We start from the raw sequence: 24,802 nt of genomic DNA, 5'->3' as shown, positions 1-24,802 counted from the left end.
CTGATTATTAGTGGGGAGCTTCATGAGCAATAATTAGTCAGTAAGCTTGTATTAAGTATTTATCATATTAGAAGATCCCCAGGTCCTTAATGTTACACCTAAAGCTCTGAGTGGAGAAACAGAAGTCACCTACTGGGACTTTGCCTACCAGTGTGAGTGAGAGTTGGGGGGAATTAGAAGCAGGTGGATGGTATCAATGCATTTCTCATGGAACCTTTAGACTCTACCCAATAATGGCTGACATTTATATAGTACTTTAAAGTCTGCAAAGCACCATACATATATACACGTGTGAGTGTATGTATATATCTCTCACATATATACATATATAATATATATCATATATGTATATTTATACACACATATATGTATACACATACATATCTCTATATATATACACACATATATATCCTTTGTTGCAACAATCTTATAAGATGGGAAGGAAGTATTTATTAAGTACCTACTATGTGCCAGGCATTGTGCTAAATACTTTACAAATATTTCATTTGATCCTCACAACTCTGGAAGACAGATGCTATTATAATCTCCATTTTACAGTTGAGGAAACTGAGGCAGAGAGAGTTCAAATGATTTACCTAGGGTCACACAGCTAGGGAATATTTGAGGCAGGACTTGAACTCAGATATTCCTAACTTCAGGCCCCATGCTTTATCTACTGTAATACTTAGTTTCCTCTATGTATATGCTATTATTATTCCCATTTTCTATATGGAGAAACTGCGGCCAGGGAGGTTCAGTGATTTGGGTAACACAAGGTAACTCAGGTCTTCCTAATTCCACATCTCCCGGTCTGAAGCTGCCTCTAACATAAACTTGCATGGGCAGGATAAACCTCTAAGGCTTTGTTAATTCTGTGGGTCCTTAATTACTGCAAAACACTGCCAAGAAGCTAAAAAAATATGAAGTCATACAACTCAAAATTCTCCCTCAAGCTTAATCTTTTCCCTTACCATCCAAGTTATAACTTTAGAGAATCTTCCTCTCCAGCACTTACAGAGTCTGCAAAAAGCTCTGCCTAAGAAGGTTTGAGGATGATTTATTCTAGTTTTATTTTTTTTCACTTGTTCCTTTTGGGAATCACCCTTCTTCTCAAATCCTACACCCAGCGTCTTACCTCCTAGCCTCTGTGACTGAACACAACTTTCTCAGGACAACAGTAATACCTACATAAGATGTCTTCTGGGTTACAGAAGGGGGTGGGCTGGAACCAGCTCTAACTGATTGGGAGAGCCAATGATTAAATTTTCAGTGTGAACAAATCAGTGCTTGAAGCGATGGAGAAAATGTTAATAATGCACATTAAACTTAAAAGTATATCTTGTGAACATTCTACACCCCACCCCCCATCCCAGCCAGCGGGTAATCATTTATTAGCATGCTCCTGGTTACAGGAATCAAAAACTCCTCTGTAAAGATTGTTAGATCATCAAGAGTCTGTCTTCTCTGCTCTGAAGATTTTGGTGTTTATAGGTTAAAAGACATCTGCTCCTCAAGCCAAACAGTTTTAGGAAGCATTTATAGACAGACATCTTTCCCCAGGACCCAAAAGTTACCTTGAGGTCAGGGTGACCCCTGCTGGCTACAGGTTATTCTAAGTGCCTAAGGTGAAATTTAAAAAAATAAAAAGTTAAGATATCTTGGACTTAAAAAAAATTGGTCTTTACACTGCTCTCCATCCCTTTCCTTCCCCTCCCTTGCCCCCTCTCCTGAGGAATTAATGCGACGGCCTTTAAGATTTTAGACTAGAAAATTTTAGAGCTGGAAGAGGTACTGAGAGGTAGGGACTTGATTTTAGCTATAATATAACAGAAATGAAAAAATACTTTAAAGTGATTAGTTAGCGTATTAGCATAAATGTAATGAATGTTTAACTCTTCCAAGAAAAGGGTATAACTGAAGCCAACAAAGGATTCTTCCCAGCTCTGGTTTGTTTGCTGTTCTAACCGTACAAGACAAAACTCCTGGACCCATTCCAGTCACCTACTTTAGAGGATTAGGTCTTGTTTCTTTCCTTGCCACTCCTCCCCACAGCCTTCCCCCTATGCCACCATCTGAAAGAGAGCAGAATAGCAGGGCTAGCCCAACTGGGGACTGACTGCCCAGCCTCTGGGGTAGCCTTAGACCCTTCCCCAATCAGACTTAACTGGTGCCTAAGAAATGGAAACTCTGGATTGAATAAGCAAAGTAAAGTTCTTATGCCTCAAGCAGCTGAAAGTATTCCAGGAAGTTTCTTCCTGCACCCACACACATAGAATGTGATTCCAAAAAACTTTGTAGCAATCAAATATCAGTTAAATTCCAGAACAGGCATTTGGAAGATGGGAAAATGCTTAAGGATCATAACTGGTACACACTTGATTATAAAGCTAAATTGTTGGGAATATTTCTCAGGGATTCTTGACAACCTTCTGCTTCACCTTCTTTGCCCATGCCGAGCCAGACATCCTGCCATCAGGTAAGATATTAATCACTCCTTTGGTACTTTAGGCTCTGGCTCAGGATTACAAACTGTGGGCTGTTCTAGTCTGTTAAAGAGATCATGGTCTTGGGAAATCTTGGGCACTGCAATTAATGCAGTCAGAGACTTTTTTTGCTTTGAGGTGGGGGGGGATGGTGTCCTCTTTGTCCTTTTCTTATTCTAGGAAATACTTTTTTTTTTTCTTGGAAAACACACACATCAAATTTTTGTCCTAGTATTAACCAAGAAGAAGGGGCTAAATGATTCCCAGTTCTGCAGAAGTTAAGTAAAAGGTGTCAAGGGGATTAAATCAATCAATCTGTGAATCAGTTATGAGAGATTTTGGCAGTGGGCCAAAATTTTATCAGAGGCCATTTGGCATTACATCTGAGTTCAGCCCAGGAGCTGCTTCATTTCTTCCCACACTTAACTGTTTCCAAAAAGGCAGATGGTTTCAGCACCAGAAGGACAATGCCTCAGGGAGATGTTGATTGAGGGACTGAGTGAAAATGTAATTCAATGGTAGAGCTGAATGAGGGCTACATTGAGAAGAGCAAGAAAGCCCTTAACAATCCTGTACAGTAGCTAGCCAGACTAGCCCCAAACAAAATTTGTTTTTAACACCTTCTCCCATCCCCTTCCAGCCTTCTCATTCTTCCAGTCCCTTCCTTGGAAACAATGAATTCCATCCTTTGGGACACTGTGGTTTGGGACACCCAGGCTAACCCTTTCAAGAAAGCTTCCAAAAATCACCTCTTCCTTCTTCCCTCATCCCCTAAAAATAGTCATTTTTAAAAAAAACGTTTGCTAAGTTCCACAATCCATTGTCAGTGTCAACACCATAAACAAATATTTAGAATACCTGGAAGAGATCTAGTCCAAATCCCTAGTGTTATAAGTTAAGAAGTTGAGGCCCAGACACTTTAAATTATTCACCTGTGTTCACACTGCTAGTTAGCAACAAAACTGGAAATACAATCCTGGTGTCCAAACTCCAAACCCAGAGTTCTTTGCTCTCTAACATGTGGTCCTTTTTTCTTTGTGCCTGGGTATAGAGCACAGAGGCTTAGGAAAAGGCAACCCCTGCCCTCAAGGACCTTACAATCTAGCTGGGGAGACAGGACAGAAATATGTAAAGAGGATGTGTTAGAGTGACATTTTCCATGGAGTTGCACAAAATAGGTAATAATAGTACATTACTCCATGCATCCTGCTACAAATGTGGGATGATAAGGATACAATACAAGCAGCGTGGGCCAGAGCCAACACTGAATTTTTCTGTGTGGGCTCTTACACCTCAGAAATTGGCAAACACTATAAATCAAGGTTTGATTTATTGTTTTGTTGATTGTCTAGACTTAAAAAAGTAATGGAGAAAAATGTTCATTTTAATTTTTTAACTTTGCTGAGTTGATTGTTAATAATCAGATTAAAGTTAAAAGTGTGTCATGTGTACCTTCTCTCCCCTCCACCCCAGCCTGTTAAACATTACCAGTACACCCCTGAATGAAAGTTTTATTCCTCTGCATATAGCATAGTTTACAGGAACATAATTTACAGAAATTCTAAAGAATTTCAGGCAATATAAAATGATATTTCTAGCCAGGTGTCTCTCCTCCTCTCCCTCCCCCTCCCAACTGTAGACCAATGCTAGGGCAATCTAGGGGGTGACTAGGTTCTTAGAGGACCTATCAGGCAGGCATGTGGGAAGAGTTTTCCACTTTTGCTGGGGGAACCTCATCTAAATAAAACCCCCACTTCCAAGAAATCTAAAGGAAACACAATAAGCCAATGAATTTTCATTGAGTCCTCTTTTATGGAATATGCTAAACTGATTTTGCTGTAGTATTACACCAGGCCATAGCATGAGTTGTGTTGGCCTTGTTTTATGAAAGTTGATAATAGCCTGTTTTTAAGCTCTGCCCTACTATTAAGACAAAAAAAAAGCAAGTAGGAGAAGGACAGAAGCTTGGTTGACCCCTGGAGTCAGTCAGTCAACAAACATTTCTTAATTACCTAGAAGCAGGGGGCCCAAGCAGCAAGCTCTGTGTAACAATGCTTTTTTAGAGAGCTGCAGATAAGGTCTGAGACAAAAAAGTCTGGCCACTGAAAAAAGGAATCATTTCAGGAAATTTCCCAGGGGTTACCTGGCGGGGGTGGGGGGGGGGGGGGGGGGGTGGGGGGGGGAGTGTTTGGATTAGCTAAAATCTCCAGAATGAATGGGTGTTATTGAGTTTATTCAGAAAATGTTTGTAGTTAAAACAACTACAAAAATGAAATTTATGGCATTCAACACTCCAACATACCTTCGTATCTAAGGTACCATAAGGAATATAAAAATACTTGCCTTCAAAGAACTTAAAATCTAGTGTTGTTCTATTTGTGGAAGGTATAATGGGAAGAGCACTACCTGGGCTCAAGACCCAGCTCTACTAAGTGCTCCTGGGAAGTTCATCTACATTTTCTAGACCATCTCCAAGGTCCGTTCCAGAATCATTTCTGTGCTCTGGGATTCCATTTCTTTAGTCCTTTCTCCACACTTCTCCATCTCTGATCGGCATCCGTCAGCACAAGAAGTGTTAGGAGAAGTGAGTGAAGAGGGGGAAGACAAGAACATCAGAAAGGGGGTCATGGCCAGTTAGACATACCACACTGACTTATTTTGCAATCTCTTTGAGAGGAGTGACCTCTTAGAGCAGTGCTCCTCACCATCACTCCATGTATCTTCATGTATGAAGCTATAAATGCAACTTGGACCCCCCCCTCCCCCACAGACCAATTTAGCCTGGGCAGGGGCTTGGTATAAACCTCCCTGGTGCCTCTCTCTGCTGTGAGTCAGGGGGTCATTGAGTTATACAACACTGATTAGCAGAGAAGAAACCACATAGCCAATCAGTCAGTTAACAGTCATTTTATTTTTTTCATTGTTTATTTATTTATTTTTAGTTTTCACATTCATGTTTATGAGATTTTGAGTTCTAAATTTTCCTTCCTCCTTCCCCCCTCTCCAAGATAGCATACAATGTGATATAGGCTATACATGTACAATCATATTAAACATATTTCCACATTAACCACATCGTGAAATAAAAATCAGAGCAAAAGGGAAAAACCACAAGAAACAAAAACAAAAAAAGAGGAGAGAGAGAAAAAATGTATGCTTCCATCTGCTTTCAGACTCCATAGTTCTTTCTCTGGATATGGATAGCATTTTCCATCATGAATCTTTTGAAATTAGATCATTGCATTGCTGAGAAGAGCTAAGTCCATCAAAGTTGGCCATCACACAATGTTGCTGTTATAACAGCCATTTTATTAAGTGCTTACTATGTGCCAGACACTGTGTTTAGTACTCTAAATTTTAAAAAGTGGGGCAGGGGGTGGTAGAGGTGGTGGAGTTCCCAAGGAGCTTATGCTTTAATGAGAGACACAAACAAGAAAATAGCTAGGTGAATACAAGACATATACAGAGCACATGGAAGGTAACATCAAAGGAGAAGACACTAACTCTGGGGGGGAGGGGTAAGAGAGGAAGGTGGAGAACTGGATCTGAGGGAAGTCAGGGAAATTGAGACTAGAAGGTAAGGAGAGAAAGGATATCAGGTATGGGGAACGGCTAATGAAAAATCCAGAGATGAAGTGTCACATGTGAGCAACCAGAAGTAAGTGAGTTTTGCTGGATCGTACAGTGCTGAGCAGGGAGTAAAGTATAAGAAAACTAGAAAGATAGGTAATAGGTTTTAAAGAACTGTAATAGTCGAGCAGAGGACTTTATATTTTATCCTAGAAGTAATAAAAGGCCATTGGAATGAATTGAGTTGTATGTATTAAGTAGATAAGTGCCATGGGCAAATCTATGCTTTAGGAAAAACACTTTGGCAGCCAAGTGGAGGATGGATTGGAGTGGGCAGTGGAGTGGAGTGTTGGGGCAGGGGTACCTTTTAGAAGGCTATTACAAACAAAAAAAAAAGTGGTCAAAGGATATGAACAAACAGCTCTTAAAAAAAATTGTAAACTCGTAACGACCACATGAAAGGATATCCCAAATCACTAAAAGAAGATATAAAAATCAAAACAACTCTGATCTTTTACTTCATTCTCAGCAAATTAGCAAAAATGACAAAAGATGAGAATTGACAGTGTTAAGAGATGTGGAAAGGCAAATATGCTAATTAATGCAATATGGGTAGAGCTGTGAATAGGTATAACCATTCGGAGAAGTAGCTTGGAATTATGCAAATAAAGTGACTAAAACATCCATAGCCTTTCACCCAGAGATTGATTCCATTACCTAGGTATCTACTACCAAGGAAGTCATTGACAAAAAGAAAGACTCTACTTGTGCCAAAATATTTATAGCAGTACTTTTTGTGATAGCAATGAATGGGAAACTGAGTAGATACCCATTATTTGGACAGCGGCTAAACAAATCGTGATACATGAAAGTAATGGAATATGACTATACTGTAAGAAATGAGCATGATGAATACAGAGGAGCATGAAAAGACATATTTGAACTACCTCAGAATAAATAAACTGGAGTCAACAATGTACACAATGACTCCAACAATGTAAATGGATAGAACAAGTATAGAAGAATTAAAATTGAATGTTTCTAAATGATAAAGATCAAGGTTGGCCCCAGAAAAGAGATGTGAGAAGATACCCCCTGCATATCAAAAACTCCTTTACTGCGATATAGGTCCATAGGTGTGGAGCATTGTATATAATGTCAGATTTATTTGATACAGTGATTGGTTTTGCTATTTTTTTCTGTTCTTCCTCTTCTTTGTTTTATTCTTTATTATATTTATTCTCTAAGTGGGAGAAGTAGAGGGATACAAGAGAAAATGTAGGTGATGTAAAAACAAGATATGTTGGTAAAGTCTATTAAAAAATAAAAACAAACAAAATCTAAAAGGAAGGCTATGCATGATAAGGGTCTTAACTAAGGAGGTGGCTTTGTAAGTGAAGAGAAGGGGATGAATAGGAGAAAGGTCATGGAGGCAGAGATGACAAGATTTGGCAATAGATTAGAGAAGCTTGGTGAATGAGAGGAAGGAATTGAGGATAATACAGAAGTTTCAAGCCTGGGTGACTGGGAGGATGGTGGTGCCATTGGGAAGAGGAGAAGGTATGGGTGGGGGAGGATGACTTCTGTTTTGGAAGAGGGGAAGGAGGAAGGGAACAAGCATTTATTAAGTGCCAGGCACTGTGTTAAGTGCTTTACAAATATTATCTCATTTGGATATGTGGAGTTCAATATGTCCAGAAGGTGATGTGAAACTGGAGCTCAGGACTGAGTCAAGGGCTGGCTATATAGATCTAGAAATCATTTGCATAAAGATGATAATCGGACCTATGGGAATTGGTGAGGTCATCAAGTGGATAGTAGAGAGATAAAAGAAAAGAGGGCCCAGGACGGAGCCTTGGAAACATCCACCATAAGTGGTAATGAGCTGGATACCAGAAAGGAGACTGAGAAGGAGCAGTCAGTACATAGGAGGAGAATCAGAGTAGTTATACAAAAATCTAGAGATATTTGAGTATCCAAGAAAAGAAGATCAACAGTGTCAAATGCTGCAAAAATGTCCAGAAGTGTGAGGATTGTGAACAGGCCATTATTTTTTAATAATTAAGAGATCACTGGTAACTTTGGAGAGGGAAGTTTCTATTAAAAGAGGGCAGATAGCAGATCGCAGAGGGTTAAAAAGAGAGTGAGGAGAGGAAGTGAAGGCATCTAGTATAGATAGTTTTTTTTTTTCCAAGAAGTATAGTTAAAAAGGGGAACTGAGATATGGAATTGTTAACAGGATTTTACTGAGCCACTCTCTAACCTGAGAATGAGGAAACAGCAGGCCAGACAGGGCCAGTAATCAGGTAACTGTTCAATTAATTAGTTTCATTATGAGGAACAGATTTGCAAATCAGGAATTCTCCTGGTCAGAATTGCGCCTTGCTGAAAAGAAGACAGAGATCATATACATAAATCACAATGGGAAGAGAGAGGAGAAAGTGGATTACAAGCAATTGTTTCCAGGGCTTGAAGGTCTCCCATGATAAGCCCATAAATGGAAGACAATACAACAATTTCGGAGTCCCATGGGAACAATATTGCTCAAGTTTTTGAGGGTTGTTAATTGGTTGGTCACACGACCACAGTTCTGCCACAGGGAACAGGTTCTACAATCTTTGATTCACTTCACTTAAGGTATCCAGGCACTAGAATGCAGTGTTCTCAAAGTTTTCATTGATCATTTCAAGCTACATTGTGAGCTGACTCACAGGCTAGAAAAGGCAATTCTGAAAAATCTAATCTATTAGTATATTCATGACACGTATCATATCATTTAATATGAAAAATCCTAATTCCCTTCACAGAATGATAGCTAGCCAGGATGACAGATAAGTGAGGTTTTGGGTTTGGTTTGGTTTGGTTTTGAGATGAGGAATACATGGTTATATTTTATGAGCATCAGGGAAGAAATCAGTAGATTGGGAGAGATTGAAGATCATAGTGAGTGAGGATGATGGTGAGGGCAATCTGCTGAAAAAAATTAGAGGAGAAGTAATCAAGGGTATTTGTATTAGCATTGGCCAGAAGAGCCACTACCTCATCTGGTACTGGAGTAAAAGAAGAGATGGGAAAACATACATGAAAGATGTGAGATAGGCAAAAAGAAGAGGGAACTCTCAGTAAATGGCTTCAATTTTCTTAAAGAACTCATAAGGAGACATCCCTAGCACAGAAGATGGGGGAAGATGGTTGGGATATCTGAAGTGGAGAGTGAGGTAATGAGTCAATTAAGTAGTAGAATGATGTTCTTGCTTAATGAGGGCCCAGTTGAGATTAGAAAGTAGTGGACCTAATTGGCTTGGTTATAGGATTTTTTTTCCAGCTCTAGTCAGCAGCCTATGACCAGGAGGGAAGAAGGTGGATGATGGGAGTAATACTGGGTTCAGATCAGCAAAGCATGGTCAGCAAAAAGGCAAGAGATTGAGAATATGGCAGTGTCAGATTGAATTGGTTCACCCAAAAGTTGAGATGGAAAGGATAGGAGGAGAGTGTTGTCAGTCATTGTAGGGGTAATCCCTCTGAAAGAATGGAAAGGAGTAATGAGATTGTTGAGGTTTAGAGTTAGAAGAGCTGGTTCAGGTGTGAAAGAATTCACTTAGACCTTCTCTGTAACCATTGGTAGCTTTATTGATGCTAAAGCAGCCATCTAGCTCTGGAAAGAGGACTAGCAACTTACGGAGGGATATGGGTCTGTTTTATCTTACAAGATAAGTGTAGAGATTGTCATGACACAGGATGAGGAAGATGGATGACAGGATAGGGGACCCAGGCTAAGGAAGACAGAGGAAATTTTATGACTCATTTTTATGGTCCAGGATGGAGGGAAGTTTTATGGTATCTCAAGAGAAGGGAAAGAGACTTTAGGATGCCCTCAAGGTCAGGAGGGGCCTCACAAGGTGCTGGAAAAACAACCCTTAATTAAAATTTGTTTCTTTTAAAAGCTTTTAGCTTTTAGGGCACTGTTTGCTTTTACATCAAGATCACAATGAAAATAAAGAGCAGGGTCAGGTTTTGTAAAGTATAGGGGAAAAGGGAAGCATAAAAGATTATGATCATGTAAAGGAATTTTTGATTCATGAAAGTGGAAATACAACACTTATAGGTGATGGCAAAATCAAGAGTATGAACATTCTTGTGTGAACTGAAGTGCAATGGAGTGCAATGGAAACTGAGTTGCTAGAAGAACTTGTCAATTGGTTATTTGAGAGAGCATCAATCTATATGACGAAGTCCCCTAGTGTGAGGGTTAGAGTTGGGGTGGGCAACTAGGTGCCACAGTGGATAGAGTGCAGGGCCTTGAGTTGGAAAGACTCATCTTCCTGTGTTCCATTCTGGCCTCAGACACTTACTAACTGTGTGAGGGTAAATCACTTAACCTATATGCCTCAGTTTACTCATCTGTAAAATGACCTGGAGAAGGAAATGACAAACCACTCCAGTATTTTTGCCAAGAAAATCTCAAATGGGGTCATGAGCGCTTAGCACAGGGCCTGGTACATAGAAGGCGCTTAATAAATGCTTGTTGACTGCCTGATATTGATTTACTATATGCCAGGCCCTGTGCTATGCGCCCGGGATACAAAGGCTTAGGAAGTTAGGAGGAGCATAAGCATGGATGTTAAAGGATAGTATGGGAGGAGGGAAAGCCAGGAAGAAGGACAGAATGACCCTAAGAGGGTTATGCCGCAGGGCAGAAACCGAACTCTGCTTTGATACTGTGAACATCGAAAAGAGGCTGCGGACTGTCAGGGTCGAAGGGAGAGTCTGAAAGGGGCAGTGCAGAACGAGTCGCAATTAATCCTCCCCCGCAAATGAAAGTAGAGCTGGGGCTCCAAACTGATTATTCTCATATTTACCAAAGGCCAGCTCCTTTCCACTATACCAAACTGCCCCAGCTATCCCCCTACTATCTTCTTGCTCTCCCCTCCTTTTTCTTAACACTCTTGGTACCTTCCAGATTGCGAAACCAGCAAGAACGGAAGCAGGCCGACCGAGGGCGGTGGGGGGGGCGGGAGCTGTTGCTCTGGGTAACGGAAGTGAGGTCAGCGCGGTCTCCAGTTTAGCGGGAGATTCGGAGTCTGCCAGCGGCTGTTAGGCAAAAGTGACCCGCTAGAAACTTGGGGACCCCTGGGTTCGAGCAGTAGCCGTGCTTTTGAGTGTCCCACCCGGCGACAAGCCTGGGCTCATTAGCTCCAGCGGTTCGGGAGCCCGGTAATGGGGGACGGCTTGGGGCGCAGGGCTGAGGTGGGGTCTCCAGTCCCCTAGTATTTGGCGCTTCTCATGCCCGGGCCTGCCTGCGGGAGGGCAAAGGGGGAGGGGGGGAAACCCAGCATCAGCCCTAACTCTCTGGCCTTGAAGGGATTTTGTCTGATCCCCTCCACCCCACCCCCACTCTAGACTGTAGACTCCCTGAAGCCAGGAGCTGTTTACCGCAGCTGTCTCTCTTTTCCCCCTCTTTCCGTGGCCTAGTGTCTTGTTCTGCACACAGACGCTGCAGGCGTGTTTAGAGTGAGGAGCCACCGACCGACCGGAAGAAGCTAATTGCTCCAAGAAACAGCCCCTCCTCCCTTTTAAATTAAGAGATGGAAAGAACTCAAAAAGTCACCCCGTTTAACCCTTTCATTCTATAGATGAGGAAGCTGAGACCCAGAGAGGTTCAGTGAGTTGCACATGCTTGTACAGTGCTCTCAGTGGCAGAGAGGAACCAGGCCTAGAACCCAACTCTGTGTACTCCCACAAAGCCCAGCTCACCTACTTCCTAATCCCCAGGTTCCAGGTTGATCAGAATATTGTCACCTGAATGAGAGTGTGGAAGTCCCTGACAGGCCTTCCAGGTGGATTGAGAACCTCAGTGACTTGCTAGTTCAGCTCCCTGTTGCCAGTTATGGATGTTCGTGAATTTGGGCAGATCATTTATCTGTTGTTTGCTTTAGTGTCTAGTAAATCCCTGTAAGTATTTGTTGATTTGTATTGAATTTAACTTCTCTCCTAATATAAGCTTCACCTCACGTCTTCTCTAAGGTGTCATCCCCCTCCTTCCATCCCGAGGCATCTTGACTAGAAACTTTGGAGTCATGTTTGATTCCACCTTATTCTTCCAGATCCAATCAGTATTCATGCCTTAGTTTAACTTCCTGTTGCTTCTAAGATTTGTCTCTTGCTTTCCAACTGTTATTACACTATCTTGGTCTTTATCATGTGGATTTCAGTAATTGCTAATTGCTAAGTCAAGTCTCTTTTTCTCTGGTTTTATTTACATTCACTCCCCCTCCCCCCCAATTTATCTTTCTAAAACACTGCTTTTATCTTGTCACTTCCCTGCCCTAAGTGAGGAAGGTCTGTGTAAAGTCACCAGTTGCATGTCATGGCATCACCTCCCTGATGTCATGGTCCTCTTCGAGAAGGAAGGACAAACAGCAGCAACCCCTGCCCTAAACCTCCAGGAGTTCACCAATGGCTACAGTACTGATAGTTCCCCAATTTTTTTTTTCTCAAGGCACAATTTCTTTGCCATGTTGTATCATAGCACCCAGGACATTTACGTTTGCAAGAGAAGAGGATTCTTAGGCAGTCCATCTGGATCTTTGGATTCCCTTGCCTCTCCTTCAACATTTTCTCCTCTTATTTATTGTCTTAGACCTCACAACAGAGGAAGTGGCTTGCTACTTTGGATAAAGCTGCAGTTGTAACCTTCCCAGTGCCAAGCCAGATTGAGCAGACAGCAAACTACACCTGGAACTGGTGTCAGGGATTTTGTCACACAAAATTAGGAAATTATCATGCTATGGGATACTTTGAGAACCATTGGCCTACAGGATAAACTCCTTACTCTGGCTTTTGAGACCTTCCTCAATTTGTCCCTACCCTTCCAACTTTACCTCCCACTGCTCCTCACCTTGAAATTTCCATTCCAGCTGAGCTATTCTACTTTTCCTTCACAAGCACAATTTGTTAATTCCTGTCCCTATGCCTTTGTTCATGTTGTTGCTACCTGTCCCACTTCACAAGCCTTGCCTGATTGTCCCAGCAGAGTGTCTGTAGCTCTTTTGTATGCCACAGCACCTTGCATATTGTCTTGTATCATTAGTTATTTATATTCAGCTAGTCCAACAAAGATTCATGAATTATACACTTTTGTAGTTCTCAATATCTTGCATATAGTAGGCGCTAGGTGCTCTGTAAATATCTGCGGTTTATAGAATTCATCTGTGAACTCTTAACCATAAAGTTTAACCTCTTATTACTAGAGTATGCTACAAGTGGTTGGTATATTGTTCTGGGTGTGTCCTGAACCATGCAGTGAATGCACTGCAAGGCCACACATAAAATTATAAATAACTTATAGTCCTTAGATATTGACAACTTGGAATAGTTTTCCTATTCCTTTTTTAAGATGATACTAAAGTCCAGAGGTGATCTTTGTCTTTTTTTTTTTTTAAGGCAGTTGGGGTTAAGTGACTTGCCCAGGGTCACACAGTTAGTGTCAAGTGTTTGATCTGAGGTCGCATTTGAACTCAGGTTCTCCTGACTTCAGGGCCAGCGCTCTATGCACTGTGCCACCTACCTGCCCTTGATCTTTGTCTTTTTAAGACTGTTTTCTGTGCCAATAAGATAAAGTAATTAAAGCTATGTCAGGGCTGATGTCCCTAGAAAAAATGTTAGACTTTGGGGTGAAATTTTAAGTTTGTAAAAGCCTACTTCACATTCATACTAAGTGGCAGTGCAGTAATAATAATTGCTGGCATTTGTATAGTGCTTTAAGGTTTACAAAGTACTTTATAAATATTTCATTTTCTCCTCACAGCATCCTTGGGAGGTAGATGTTTTTATCCCTATTTTACCGATGAGAAAACTAAGGCAAATAGTGGTTAAGTTATTTGCCCAGGGGTATAATGCTAGTAAGTATCTGAAGCTACATTTGAACTTAGGTTGTCCTGACTCCAGGTCCAGCACAGTCTCCACTGTGCTATTGTGACCAGTCTAGTAGTTCTTTATCCTGAATAAAAGCCATGAAAGTTGGGGAAGTCTAGAGACTGTTTTCAATGGATTAAAAATAAGAATACTTTGTTTTTCTGGAGGTGAGGAAAGAGAAACAGTCTTGGTAACCTGCCAGCATCTCTTTCAGCTCTGGGATTCTGGGAAAATCAAGCCCTCATATAATGCACTTTCTCTGCAGTTCCCTGAGATGAGCTACAATGGACCAGAAAATTATCTCTCTAGCAGCAGAAAAAACAGCAGAGAAGCTGCAAGAATTTCTGCAGTGCCTGAAAGATGATGAGGTGAGTATGAAGATTCCAATTGTTATTATTGATGGGAAAATCCTATTATAAGTTTTTAGTAGGTACTAAAATGCTGTATTATGTAAATGCAAAATAATGACAGTAAAAGGACAACTAATCTTTGATCATCAAACTTTGGTTTTCCTGAAATATGAGAAGAGAGGACAAGAATGTAAGTAATTTATACATGAATGAAAATTTCTTTGATGTTCTGTGATATCATCAATGTGTATATTTGCTGGAGTGATGCCTTTTCCTCCTTAACCCCTCCTGTTCATAACTTCACATGCACCCTTTGCTGGGGCCCCCTCAGTAGACCAGGGGCTTCCTCCTGACCTTTGATATGATCAGAATCTGCCCAGTAGAGCACATAGGCCATCTATTTGGGATCCCTGGCTCTTGCTTCCTGAGTGGCCCATCTCTTTTCCCACCTCATAGATTTCTTGGATGAAGTCTTTCTTACCATTTCTTGACTTGTCAAGATTGATATGATTCAGTTCCTCCAAAATTGAGTTCACTGCTTGTTCACCAGCCAAGTCTCTCACATTCTGAATACTAACAATTAAGCTAATGTGTAGAGATAGTTTGAAAACTGATTTTTAGTGCCTTCTATCTCTTTCTCTACCATTCTACCACTATTGCAATCATGGTTAAGTACAAGGTGAATGAAGCTGAGAGTTTTTAATGTGTTGGTGCTACAGTAATTGAAAATGACATAGATCTATTCTATACTACGTTGTGGCAGCACCTACTGAACATTAACATAGAGTTTTACTCTTAATTATTCTTTGAAACATGCTAAACCGATTTTGTAGCATCATACTGTTTATTTGCATGAATTATGATTATTTTACAGGGATAAAATAAAAAAGGTTGGGTTAACAACAGCATTTTATTAAAATTACCCCCACTGCCCTATTTTTTTAAGAAATGAGGGAAATGATGAGCAAGCAGACTTCAAAAAAACCTGGAAAGACTTGTGTGGACTGATGCTGAGTGAAGTGAGCAAAACCAGGAGAACTTTGTACATAGCAAGAGCCACATTGTGCAATGACTAACTTTGATAAACTTAATCCTTCTCAGCAATGCAAGGATCTAAGACATCTCCAAAAGTCTCGTGATGGGAAATGCTATCCACATCCAAAGAAAGAACTATGGAGTTTGAATGCAGATTGAAGCATACTATTTGCTCTTTTTTTTCTTCTGTCTTGTTTCCTCTTTCTTAGAACCTATTGGTTCTAATTCTTCTTTACAACATGACTAATGTGAAAATATGTTTAATAGGAATGTATATGTAGAGGCTATATCAGATTGCACACTGTCTTGGGGAAGGAGGTGGGAAGGGGGGGAGAAAATTTAAAACTCAAAAGCTTATGGAAGTGATTGTTGAAAACTAATCATAAATAAATTATTAAAAAAAAAAAAGAAATGAGGGTAGAAATCTGTGCCTAACCAGGTATATCTTTTATGTAATTTTTACTAGAGAAAGATGTTTCTTACCATTACCTAAAATTTGAAATCATTCTTTTTTTGGTTACAGCTAACTAGTCTCCTTCAGAAGCATGCAGTGAAAGGAAAATCACCTGGAGCACTGCTGAAAGGCATCTTCAAGGGTAATAATAATGATGATGATGATATAGCCATTTCCTAAAAGTGGCTTAAATAACTGCCTTATTTCTCTGGTTAGTTGTTGGATTTGTTTACTGTGAAAATGTATAAATTTTACTATTTTCTCGACTGTTTGTCCTTCTCTCTTCACTCTCCCAAAGGGCATTTTGTGCACCCAGGCGTGGTTTTGTAAAATCAACTAGGACCACAGAACAAATGAAAGGATAATTCAGATTTGTTGTTACAGTTGTTGGTTTAAAAAAATCTTATTGGATAAGATTCAAATGTTGTTGGTTTATTGGTAATCAGAGGAAGATTTTTACCAACCATTCCCCTTGATTTGGTGTCTTTAGAAGTGTGTTTAAGGCAATAATAGTAATTGCTACCTGATCTCTACCTTATTTGAAGCTAAGGAGCCCTAGAGTTTAAGAAAATACTTTATCCAGTCTTTTTTCTTAAAAGCAGGTAGAGCTCTTTTATTTCTACCTTTTAAACAGGTTCCAGTTCTACAGCAGCAAAAGTCTGTCTCATACTCTTAGAGGTGGGCATGTGTACTGGAAAATGGCACAATGGTATGAGATGTAACAGTGAAATTGAAAAATGGTTTTGGGCTCTTAGCAAGTACTCTTTGTTTTTTTTGTTTTTTTGTTTTTTTGGTTTTTTTTTTTTTTTTCAGTAAAAACATCCTTTGCTGCAGAGTAGCAGTCTCCCACTTTTCATGAGAGAAATTTTAAAATAGTTTGAGTTCACATTTATGGAAACTTGAACTGTCTTTAATCCCTTCTTCTCTCACTGTTCATCCCATGGTAAATTCCACCCAAGAGTACCTCCACTGTCTGCCTTCTCTGTGCCTTCTCATGTACTGCTAAGGAAATCACACAACCAGGCTGACTAGGTCCTTTACAAATTTGTGTTTTCATAGCTCAACTGGATCCTTATTACTGCAAAGCAATAAGTTTATTTTTCCTTAATGCAGACTCTATTGCACTACCTGCTAGGCTTGTTTCAAACATTTCTTCTTTCCTTAGACCTTCTATACAATTTTTTTGTCCCTTTCCTCTCGTTTGCAAACCTTAAAAAATACTTTACTGAGAAATTAGACACTATTTTCTGTGAACTCTTTCTCCCCTACATCTTAAAACCCCATAACAAACCCCCCCCCCAACATTCTTCCTCCAGTATGATGAAGGAGTAGCCTTCTCTCAAAGGCTAACTAAAGACTTATACCCTGGATCTTATTCCCTCTGTTTGAGCAGATTGCCCGTGCAACTATTCTGTCCCTCCCTAATCTTAAAATTTTATCTCTGGCTCCCTCCCTGCTTTCTCACGCCCAGGTCTCTCTCTTTAAAAACAAACAAACAAACAAGCAAAAAACTTTACTTGACCCCTTAAGTTATCATCCTAAACATCTTCCTTTTACAGCTAAACTCTTAGAAAAAGCCCCTTGCAGTCTGCTTCTGATCCCATCGCTTAATTGAAACTGATCTCTCCAACATTACCAATGATTTCTTAATAGCCAAATCCAGTGGTCTTTTCTCAGTTCTTGTTTTTCTTGAGCTATGCAGTGTTTGACTCTATTGATTACCTTGTCCTCCTGGATAGTCTCTCCTCTGGGTTTTCGTGACATTGCGTTTTCCTCCTATCTATCTGATTACTTCTCTGTTTCCTTTTCTGATTTCTCCATATCATGTCTCCTACTTATGGGTATAGTCCAGGGTTCTTTCCTGGACCCTATTGTATTTCTACATCCTCCTTGTCAGCTATCTCATTGGCTCATTTATCATCTCTGGGCAGTTCACTCCGAAAACTCTATATCCAACCTTTCCCCTGAGATTCTGCATATGCAGCTGCTTTTGAACATTTCCCACTGGTTGTCCTGTGGTAATTCATACTCATTATGATTAAAGCAATGCCTCTTTATCCCTATATTTCTCCTTTTTCTAACCTGTTTCTGTCAAAGTAAACATAACATCATCCTTCTAGCCATGCTGGTTTGCAGTCTTGGAGTCATTCTTAGTTTTTCATTTTCCCTTACTTTTCATGTCCAATCAGTTGTCAAGACTTGTTGAATCTACCTTCATAACATCTCTCGCATCCATCCACTTCTCTCCACTCGTATGGCCATTACTCTAGTTCAGGTCCTCAAATTTATAAGAGTACAAGTCATTCCCCAATTGATAAATGGTCAAAGAATATGAACAGGCAGTTTTCAAATGAAGACAGTAAAGCTATCTATAGTCATATGAAAAAAATGCTCTAAATCATTATTGATTAGAGAAATGCAAATCAAAACAACTATCACATCTATCAGACTGGCTAACATGACAAAACAGGAAAATGATAAATGTTGGAGAAGATGTGGGACAATTGGAACATTAATGCATTGTTGGTGGAGTTGTGAACTGGTCCAGCCATTCTGGAGAGCAATTTAGAACTATGTCCAAAGGGCTATAAAAACGTGCATACCCTTTGACCCAGCAATAACACTTCTAGGGCTGTGTCCCAAAGAGATCATAAAAATGGGAAAAGGACCCACACATACAAAAATGTAGTAGCTCTTTCTGTGATGGCAAAGAATTGGAAATTGAGGGGATGCCCATTAATTGGGGAATGGCTGAATGAGTTGTGGTATATGAATGTAATGGAATACTATTGTGCTATAAGAAATGATGAGCAAGCAGACTTCAGAAGAACCTGGAAGACCTTGTATGGACTGATGCTGAGTGAAGTGAGCAGAACCAGGAGAATGTCATACACAGTAACAGCCACATTGTGCAATGACTAACTTTGATAGACTTAGCTCCTCTCAGCAATGCAAGGATCTAAGACATCTCCAAAAGTCTCATGATGGAAAATGCTATCCTCATCCAGAGGAAGAACTATGGAGTCTGAATGCAGATTGAAGCATACTATTTGCTCGTTTTTTTTTTCTTCTGTTTTGTTTTTTCTTTCTTGTTGTTCCTCCTATTGGTTCTAATTCTTCTTTACAACATGACTAATGTGAAAATATGTTTAATAGGAATGTATATGTAGAGCCTGTATCAGATTGCACACCATCGTAGGGAGGGAGGGGAAAAATTTAAAACTCAAAAGCTTATGGGAGTGATTGTTGAAAACTAAAAATAAATTAAAATTAAAAAAGATTAAAAAAATAGGAAAAAAAACTTAGGTCAAATACTGCATGAGGTCTTTTCTGATTTTGATCCCTTCACTCAAAAATATTGATCTGTATTTACCTTATATATATTGTGTATTTACATATGCCCACTTTTTTTTGCCAATAGTGTAAGCTTCTTGAAGGCAGGGACAGTTTTGTTTTGGTCTTTTGCATCTCAGCACCTAGCTCAGTGACTGACATAAAATAAGTATTTAATGGGTGTTTGTAGGGCTGAAAGAGAAAGAAGATCACCTGTCTTAGATGGGCTTCCCAAGTAAGAGAAGAATAAAAAAAGAGCAACTAAAGTTCACCACTACTGCAGCCGGATATGCCATGATCTTGTTGAAGATTTTTTTTCTAACATATACACCTCGAAGTAATTATACCCTCCTCTGTTGAGCTTCAGTTATTTTTAGCTTACTGAAAAAGATGGCTTTTCTGTAGTTCGAGTCAATAAGTGTTTATGAGAGAGTCCAGTTTTTCAAACCCTGTGTGCCCATGACAAATACAGTATTTTGAGGGGGCTTTATGTTAGTTATCTGACAACTGCTATTGTCACAATCAGTGAGAAATATCCTCTCAAAGATACTTTTTTTCTTGCAATATCTAATTATGCATAGAAAAGAAAATTTTCTGTGCCTTTATTGTAGTGAGCTAGTAATATAATAATAAAGTACTATTAATTTGCCTTTTGACCTCAGCTATTAGGTACTACTATGATTAATATTAGAGAGATTCATGATTTATTAATCTTTTGTCTGTTAATCTGCTTTTACTATGTGCTCTATATAATAGTAATAATAGTATTTCTTCTTTTCTGCTTTGTTTTTCCACCCCTTCTTCTAAAACAATAAGGTTCCCCATGTTCTGAGGAGGCTGGAGCCCTTAGGAGACTCAAAGTATACAAATATTGTATCCAGTTGGTGGAATCAGGAGATCTCCATAGAGAAATAGCATCTGAGATCACAGGACTTCTGATGCTTGAGGTAGGATGAAAGCTAAGGATTCTTTGGGGTGGCTCTTTTGGGTTTGTAAGTTGTAAAAAGGAGAGTTGGGTAAAGTCCAGTGCATTAAGCTCAATATAGTGCCATCTTTTATTATGAGCAGCAGTTTTTAAAATCTGGCTTTTAGACCATACAACATCTAATTAATTACATTGAGACTCTAGTGTCACATACTTTTGAAAACTTGACATGTTTGTGGTTCACAAAACAGGGTAATTAGCGGTAGACGATATACCCCTTTTTGTCCACTTCTAGTTTTTAGCACAAAGGCTAAAAAGTGATCTTTTCAGGTTATTGCCTATGCCTTTTGAGAGTTCATCTCTAGGTAATACTTCTGTTAATTCAACAAAAAGTACTATTCCTCGGAAAGACATATCAATCATCTTCTGATCCTTATTTCTTTGACCTTTGAACTTTTAGGCTCACAGTTTGCCTGGCTCCTCATTGGTTGAACTAGCCAATGGATTTGTTGATGTTGTCAGGGAAGGCAGCTTGGTGAATGGGAAGTCTTTGGAGTTATTACCCATCATCCTTACTGCCCTAGCTACCAAAAAGGAAAACTTGGCTTATGGAAAAGGTAATTTCTTTCCACTTTTCAGTAATTCAATTCAGCAAAGATATATTTATGAATGCCTGCTGTGTACAGAGCATTGTGTTAGGTACTAGGGGAAATAGGAAGTTTAGGTAAGCACTGAGGAAGCCTACAGTCTTGTCTGGGGATAAGATATAAATACAGACAACTTTAATACACAATATTGAAGGATTAATGCATAAGAGAAGTCCATAACAAAGTGGTCTGTGAAGTTCCAAGGGAAGTATGGAAATGTATAACACTAAGACCTTTTTTTGTTTTAGGAAATATTAAAAAATAATACATTAGTGTGGTGGTCTCACATTAATGAAAGGTCTGATTTGTCTTCCTTGAATAGAAGACAAACAATTCAGGAATGGATCTTGATTTCCTGTTTGAGACTTTGTATTGTTTGTGCTAACCAAACCAGGAGGGAAATGTCTTTGTTTAATCCAATTTAAGAACAGTCTTTGCTCAGATTGAAAGGAAAATAAACTCTTGGAGAGAATGGTGAAAGACATGTTAATTGGTTTAGGAATGATATTTTCTCTAGGGCACATTGATATCAGTGTTAATAAAGTTCTATTGGGTGAATCAAAAAGCCTTATTACAAATAGTTGAAGAGAGAGCTGGTACTGAGGAAGAGGTAACAGGCATAAATAATTTTCATAAAAGCTTGGTAGTGAGGGAGAAGAAAGAAATGGTTGCTGTATAGGACTAAGGGAAAGCTTTTTAGAATTGGGTAAAACCTGAATATGTTTTTAGGAAGATAGGAAGAAACCAGTGGGGAAAGAGAAGTTAAAGAAGCAGAGAGAGAAGGGGTGGCCCCTGGAGGAAACAAGAAGTTCTGGGATCAAATGTGTGGGTAGAAGTCCCGGCTATCGTAGTGAAGAGATGCAGACCAGAGGAAAGGAGAATAAAGTGGCTGATGACTGTTGGACACTTTGAGCAGTGGAGGTGGGGAGCTGAAGTTGCTCCTGTTGGATGTGCTCAGTCTTCCCAGTGAAGCGTTGGAGGCCAAGTTGTGCACTGTGAGTGTGAGGGTTGAGAGATTGAGGAGGGAGTTGTTTGGAACAACTCCTATGGAGAATGAGACAGGGTATCAATAAAGGAAAGTGGAACAGTGGTTGAGCAGTTTGTATTTTTCAGGTGAGCTGAATGGTGAAGAATATAAGAAGCAGCTGATTAACACTTTGTGTTCTAGCAGGTGAGTTCGTCAAACATCTTGCATTTTTTTTTTCAGAGCTATCCATGGCCACAGAGAGCAGGGACTTGTTTCTTTGAACAATAAGTTTCCACTTGCACTTTTGTCATATGTTGTACTATTATAGAATCATTTAATTTGTATTGAATTATTTTATTCCATAAGGAATGAAAGATTTTAAATCTCCATTCGTGTTCTCATCGAAGCATTTTCTAGTTTGAACATCTTCCTTTTAGGGTGGGGATTTTGCTCAACAGGTACCACTTCAGGAGCCTCTTCTTGGAGCTTAAGGTGTTTTCAACTTCTCAAGTTAATCGAGTTACCCCTCACTCCACTCTTTTTCTGATGATCAGTTTCTTAAGGAAAAAAAAAAGAGGCATACCCTTAGCCTCTTTGGATTTCATTATGACATAGTGACTATGGATGGGGAACCTGCAGCCTTGAGGCCACATGTGACCCTCTAGATCCTCAAGTCCTCAATCCTTTTATTAAGGGAATTTGTTCTGTGAAGTTTGGATTCAATCAAAGGGCTGCACTTTTGAGGACCTAGAAGACCACATGTGGCCTCGAGGCCGAAGGTTCCCCATCCCTGGATAGTCTATCCACTTTGTTCCTGTCTTTGTCTGTGGGCATGACTTAATAAGAAAGGAAAGAGATCTTAGCTCCTTGGGGCTTAGAGGTTGTGGTAGAAAAGTAAAGACAGTATTAATCTTGTGCACTTACACACTAAAGGATTACTGTAAGCTGTGGAGTCCAGATACTTGGGCTTCATTTCCTTTGTCCTAGCGTAATCTTGAGTTTTTTTTCTGTTGTGCTGTGAGAATTAAAAGTTGTTTCCAAGTCAAATTTCAACCCTTGGGAAAAGGAATGGAAAAATAGGTGTTTTAAGGGGTAAAATCTGATTACAACAAATATTTCACAATTAAAATATTGTTATGACAAAAAGATTTCAAGCATTAATTGGTAAATTGTTTTCTTAAGTAGTATTCTTATAATAAAATCCTAATACAGCAGAAGAATCTGTAAGGTTTATTTTAAAAGAATTTATCTGTATGATTATCTATCCTATAGGTTTTCTGCTATGAGCTGTAAAGGTGTTTTTATTGTATAATGGAAAGAACACTGAGGTTGGAGTTAGGAGGCCTAACCTAGGTTTGAGTCCCAACTCTGCCACTTATTAGTTGAATGACCTTGGGTCTCTCATATCCTAAAAGGAGAGTGTTGGGCCAGATGATTTTGAAGGCCCTTTCCACCTGTAACATTGTGTGCATCAATAGTCAGGTTGAAAAGGTGGCAAGTGATACTTTGTGGAGAGGAGAAAAAGGCAATTATTTCTTCTGTGCCTCATAGTCATAGTTTGTCAAGAAAAGAATTGAATTCCTGCTTCCTGACATAATTTTCAGACTCTGAGTCAAAGGTGAGAAATCTTTTGTAATTAAGAGGCTGAAAATTGCTCAGAGGAATCCCTATCAAGCTACAGATTGTCATGGACAGTGAAAGTTATATGAACCAATTTTTAAAAATTATTGTGCAGCAAATCTACCGAAGCAAGAACAATAAAAAACCATTGCTTCTTTATTCTCTTCTGGGTAGTCTTGGTCTCTTGTTTTTGCCTTTGTTCAAATCCTGGTTTTTATCGTTTTTGTTTTTAGTTGAATTCTGCACATTGTAATACACTGAACTCAAAAGCTGCTGAATAGATGATTTGAAGCTTATGAAAGTACCACCAGATGTTGCCTTGTTTTTTTAAATCTTGAGTCACTTACATTGCATGATACCCACTTTAAACAGTGGAGCAATTTTACTTCTTTGTATCTGCTATAATAAACACTGCTATGATAGTAAAGATGGAAATAAAAAGTTGTTAAATGAAATTCCCTAAAAACCAGAACCATTTTACTCAACTACAGAATTGTATCCTACTTGGTGTGTATATAGACAAATATGCAGAAAGGCGGAACCGAGTATTGCAAAAGCTTACCATTTCTTGTCTAGAATATGCTGCTTTCTAATAGAGTCAAACCAAGCTTGGACCAACTAAAATTGTTTTCTCTTGGCTAATTTTTGTAAATTAAAATAAGTGACTTTTCTTCTTTTGGCATTTTGTTTAATCAGATGGGACCAGCAGTTTGTAATCCAACTTACTTCTATGTTCAGGTAAAATTCTGGTCTTACCTCTTTCTTTTTCCGTCCTGTCCTTTTAGAAACTTGTTATGTGATACTCTCACAAAATGTCAATAGCTTATCTCTGAAACATCTGGGCTAGTAGCACATTACTGTCGTATTTCGTATTAAAAGCTCCTTTTCTCTTTGGCATCAAGCATACCTATTTAAATCAAAGTATAAGCCTGTAGGAGGAACATGGTATAGTGGGGGAAAAAAAAGCCAGAAGAATCGGAAGACCTGGAGTCAAACTTGTATATAACTTTGGACAAGTCACTTAATATCTGTAGGCTTTACTTCCATCAGCTGTTAAATGAGTGGTTTGAACCAGATTGTAGGGTCCTTTCCATCTCTATGTCTTATGATCTTACGGTTTTTTTCATGGTCTATGGTCTTTGCTTGGGTGAGTTTATTGATTCTTCTAAAGGGCTGTAGTCAGAAATCAAAAGGTAGACTAGTCCAGTAATCCCCTGGGATTTTGTTTCTCAGAATTGTAAATGCTGTGAAGCATTAAGGTGGAAGTAAATATAGCATTTGGGCATTCAGAGTATATCCACAGGATGTAAAAATGTCTGATCCACAGGGATGTCCCTCTGAGCATAGAGGAGTTGGAGTTTGTGGTAGAAAAGGTCCTGAGACTGCTCTCCAGGTTGGACCTCCAAGAGATACCTCCTTTGGTCTACCAGCTTCTGTTGCTTTCCTCTAAGGTAGGAACAAAAAAGATTTTTGCTTTTAAATTCCAAAATTGAACTACCCAAAT

At 39.4% G+C, this 24,802-nt stretch overlaps 1 protein-coding gene across 3 annotated transcripts in view; it reads left to right on the top strand.

Annotated features, from left to right (window-relative positions):
• The first annotated feature begins 11,107 nt into the window (after window positions 1-11,107).
• Window positions 11,108-24,802, top strand: part of FANCI (FA complementation group I) — a 60,721-nt gene continuing 47,026 nt past the window's right edge. For 2 of the 3 annotated variants that reach the window (XM_027851421.1, XM_027851419.1), the window contains exons 1-8: window positions 11,108-11,267; window positions 14,233-14,335; window positions 15,876-15,948; window positions 19,956-20,086; window positions 20,525-20,681; window positions 21,825-21,882; window positions 23,995-24,036; window positions 24,626-24,749. In XM_027851421.1, coding sequence (XP_027707222.1) covers window positions 14,252-14,335; window positions 15,876-15,948; window positions 19,956-20,086; window positions 20,525-20,681; window positions 21,825-21,882; window positions 23,995-24,036; window positions 24,626-24,749 — 669 coding nt within the window. In that variant the 5' untranslated portion in view covers window positions 11,108-11,267; window positions 14,233-14,251. Of the gene's footprint in view, window positions 11,268-11,825; window positions 12,006-14,232; window positions 14,336-15,875; window positions 15,949-19,955; window positions 20,087-20,524; window positions 20,682-21,824; window positions 21,883-23,994; window positions 24,037-24,625; window positions 24,750-24,802 lie in introns of all 3 variants that reach the window. The other variant, XM_027851420.1, reaches the window with a different exon arrangement.

The sequence above is a fragment of the Vombatus ursinus genome, unplaced genomic scaffold (assembly GCF_900497805.2).
Source record: "Vombatus ursinus unplaced genomic scaffold, bare-nosed wombat genome assembly UNPS02009205.1, whole genome shotgun sequence".
Taxonomy (NCBI): domain Eukaryota; kingdom Metazoa; phylum Chordata; class Mammalia; order Diprotodontia; family Vombatidae; genus Vombatus; species Vombatus ursinus.
The sequence above is the reverse complement of the archived record's forward strand: the minus strand, read 5'-3'. Positions and strand labels throughout refer to the sequence as shown.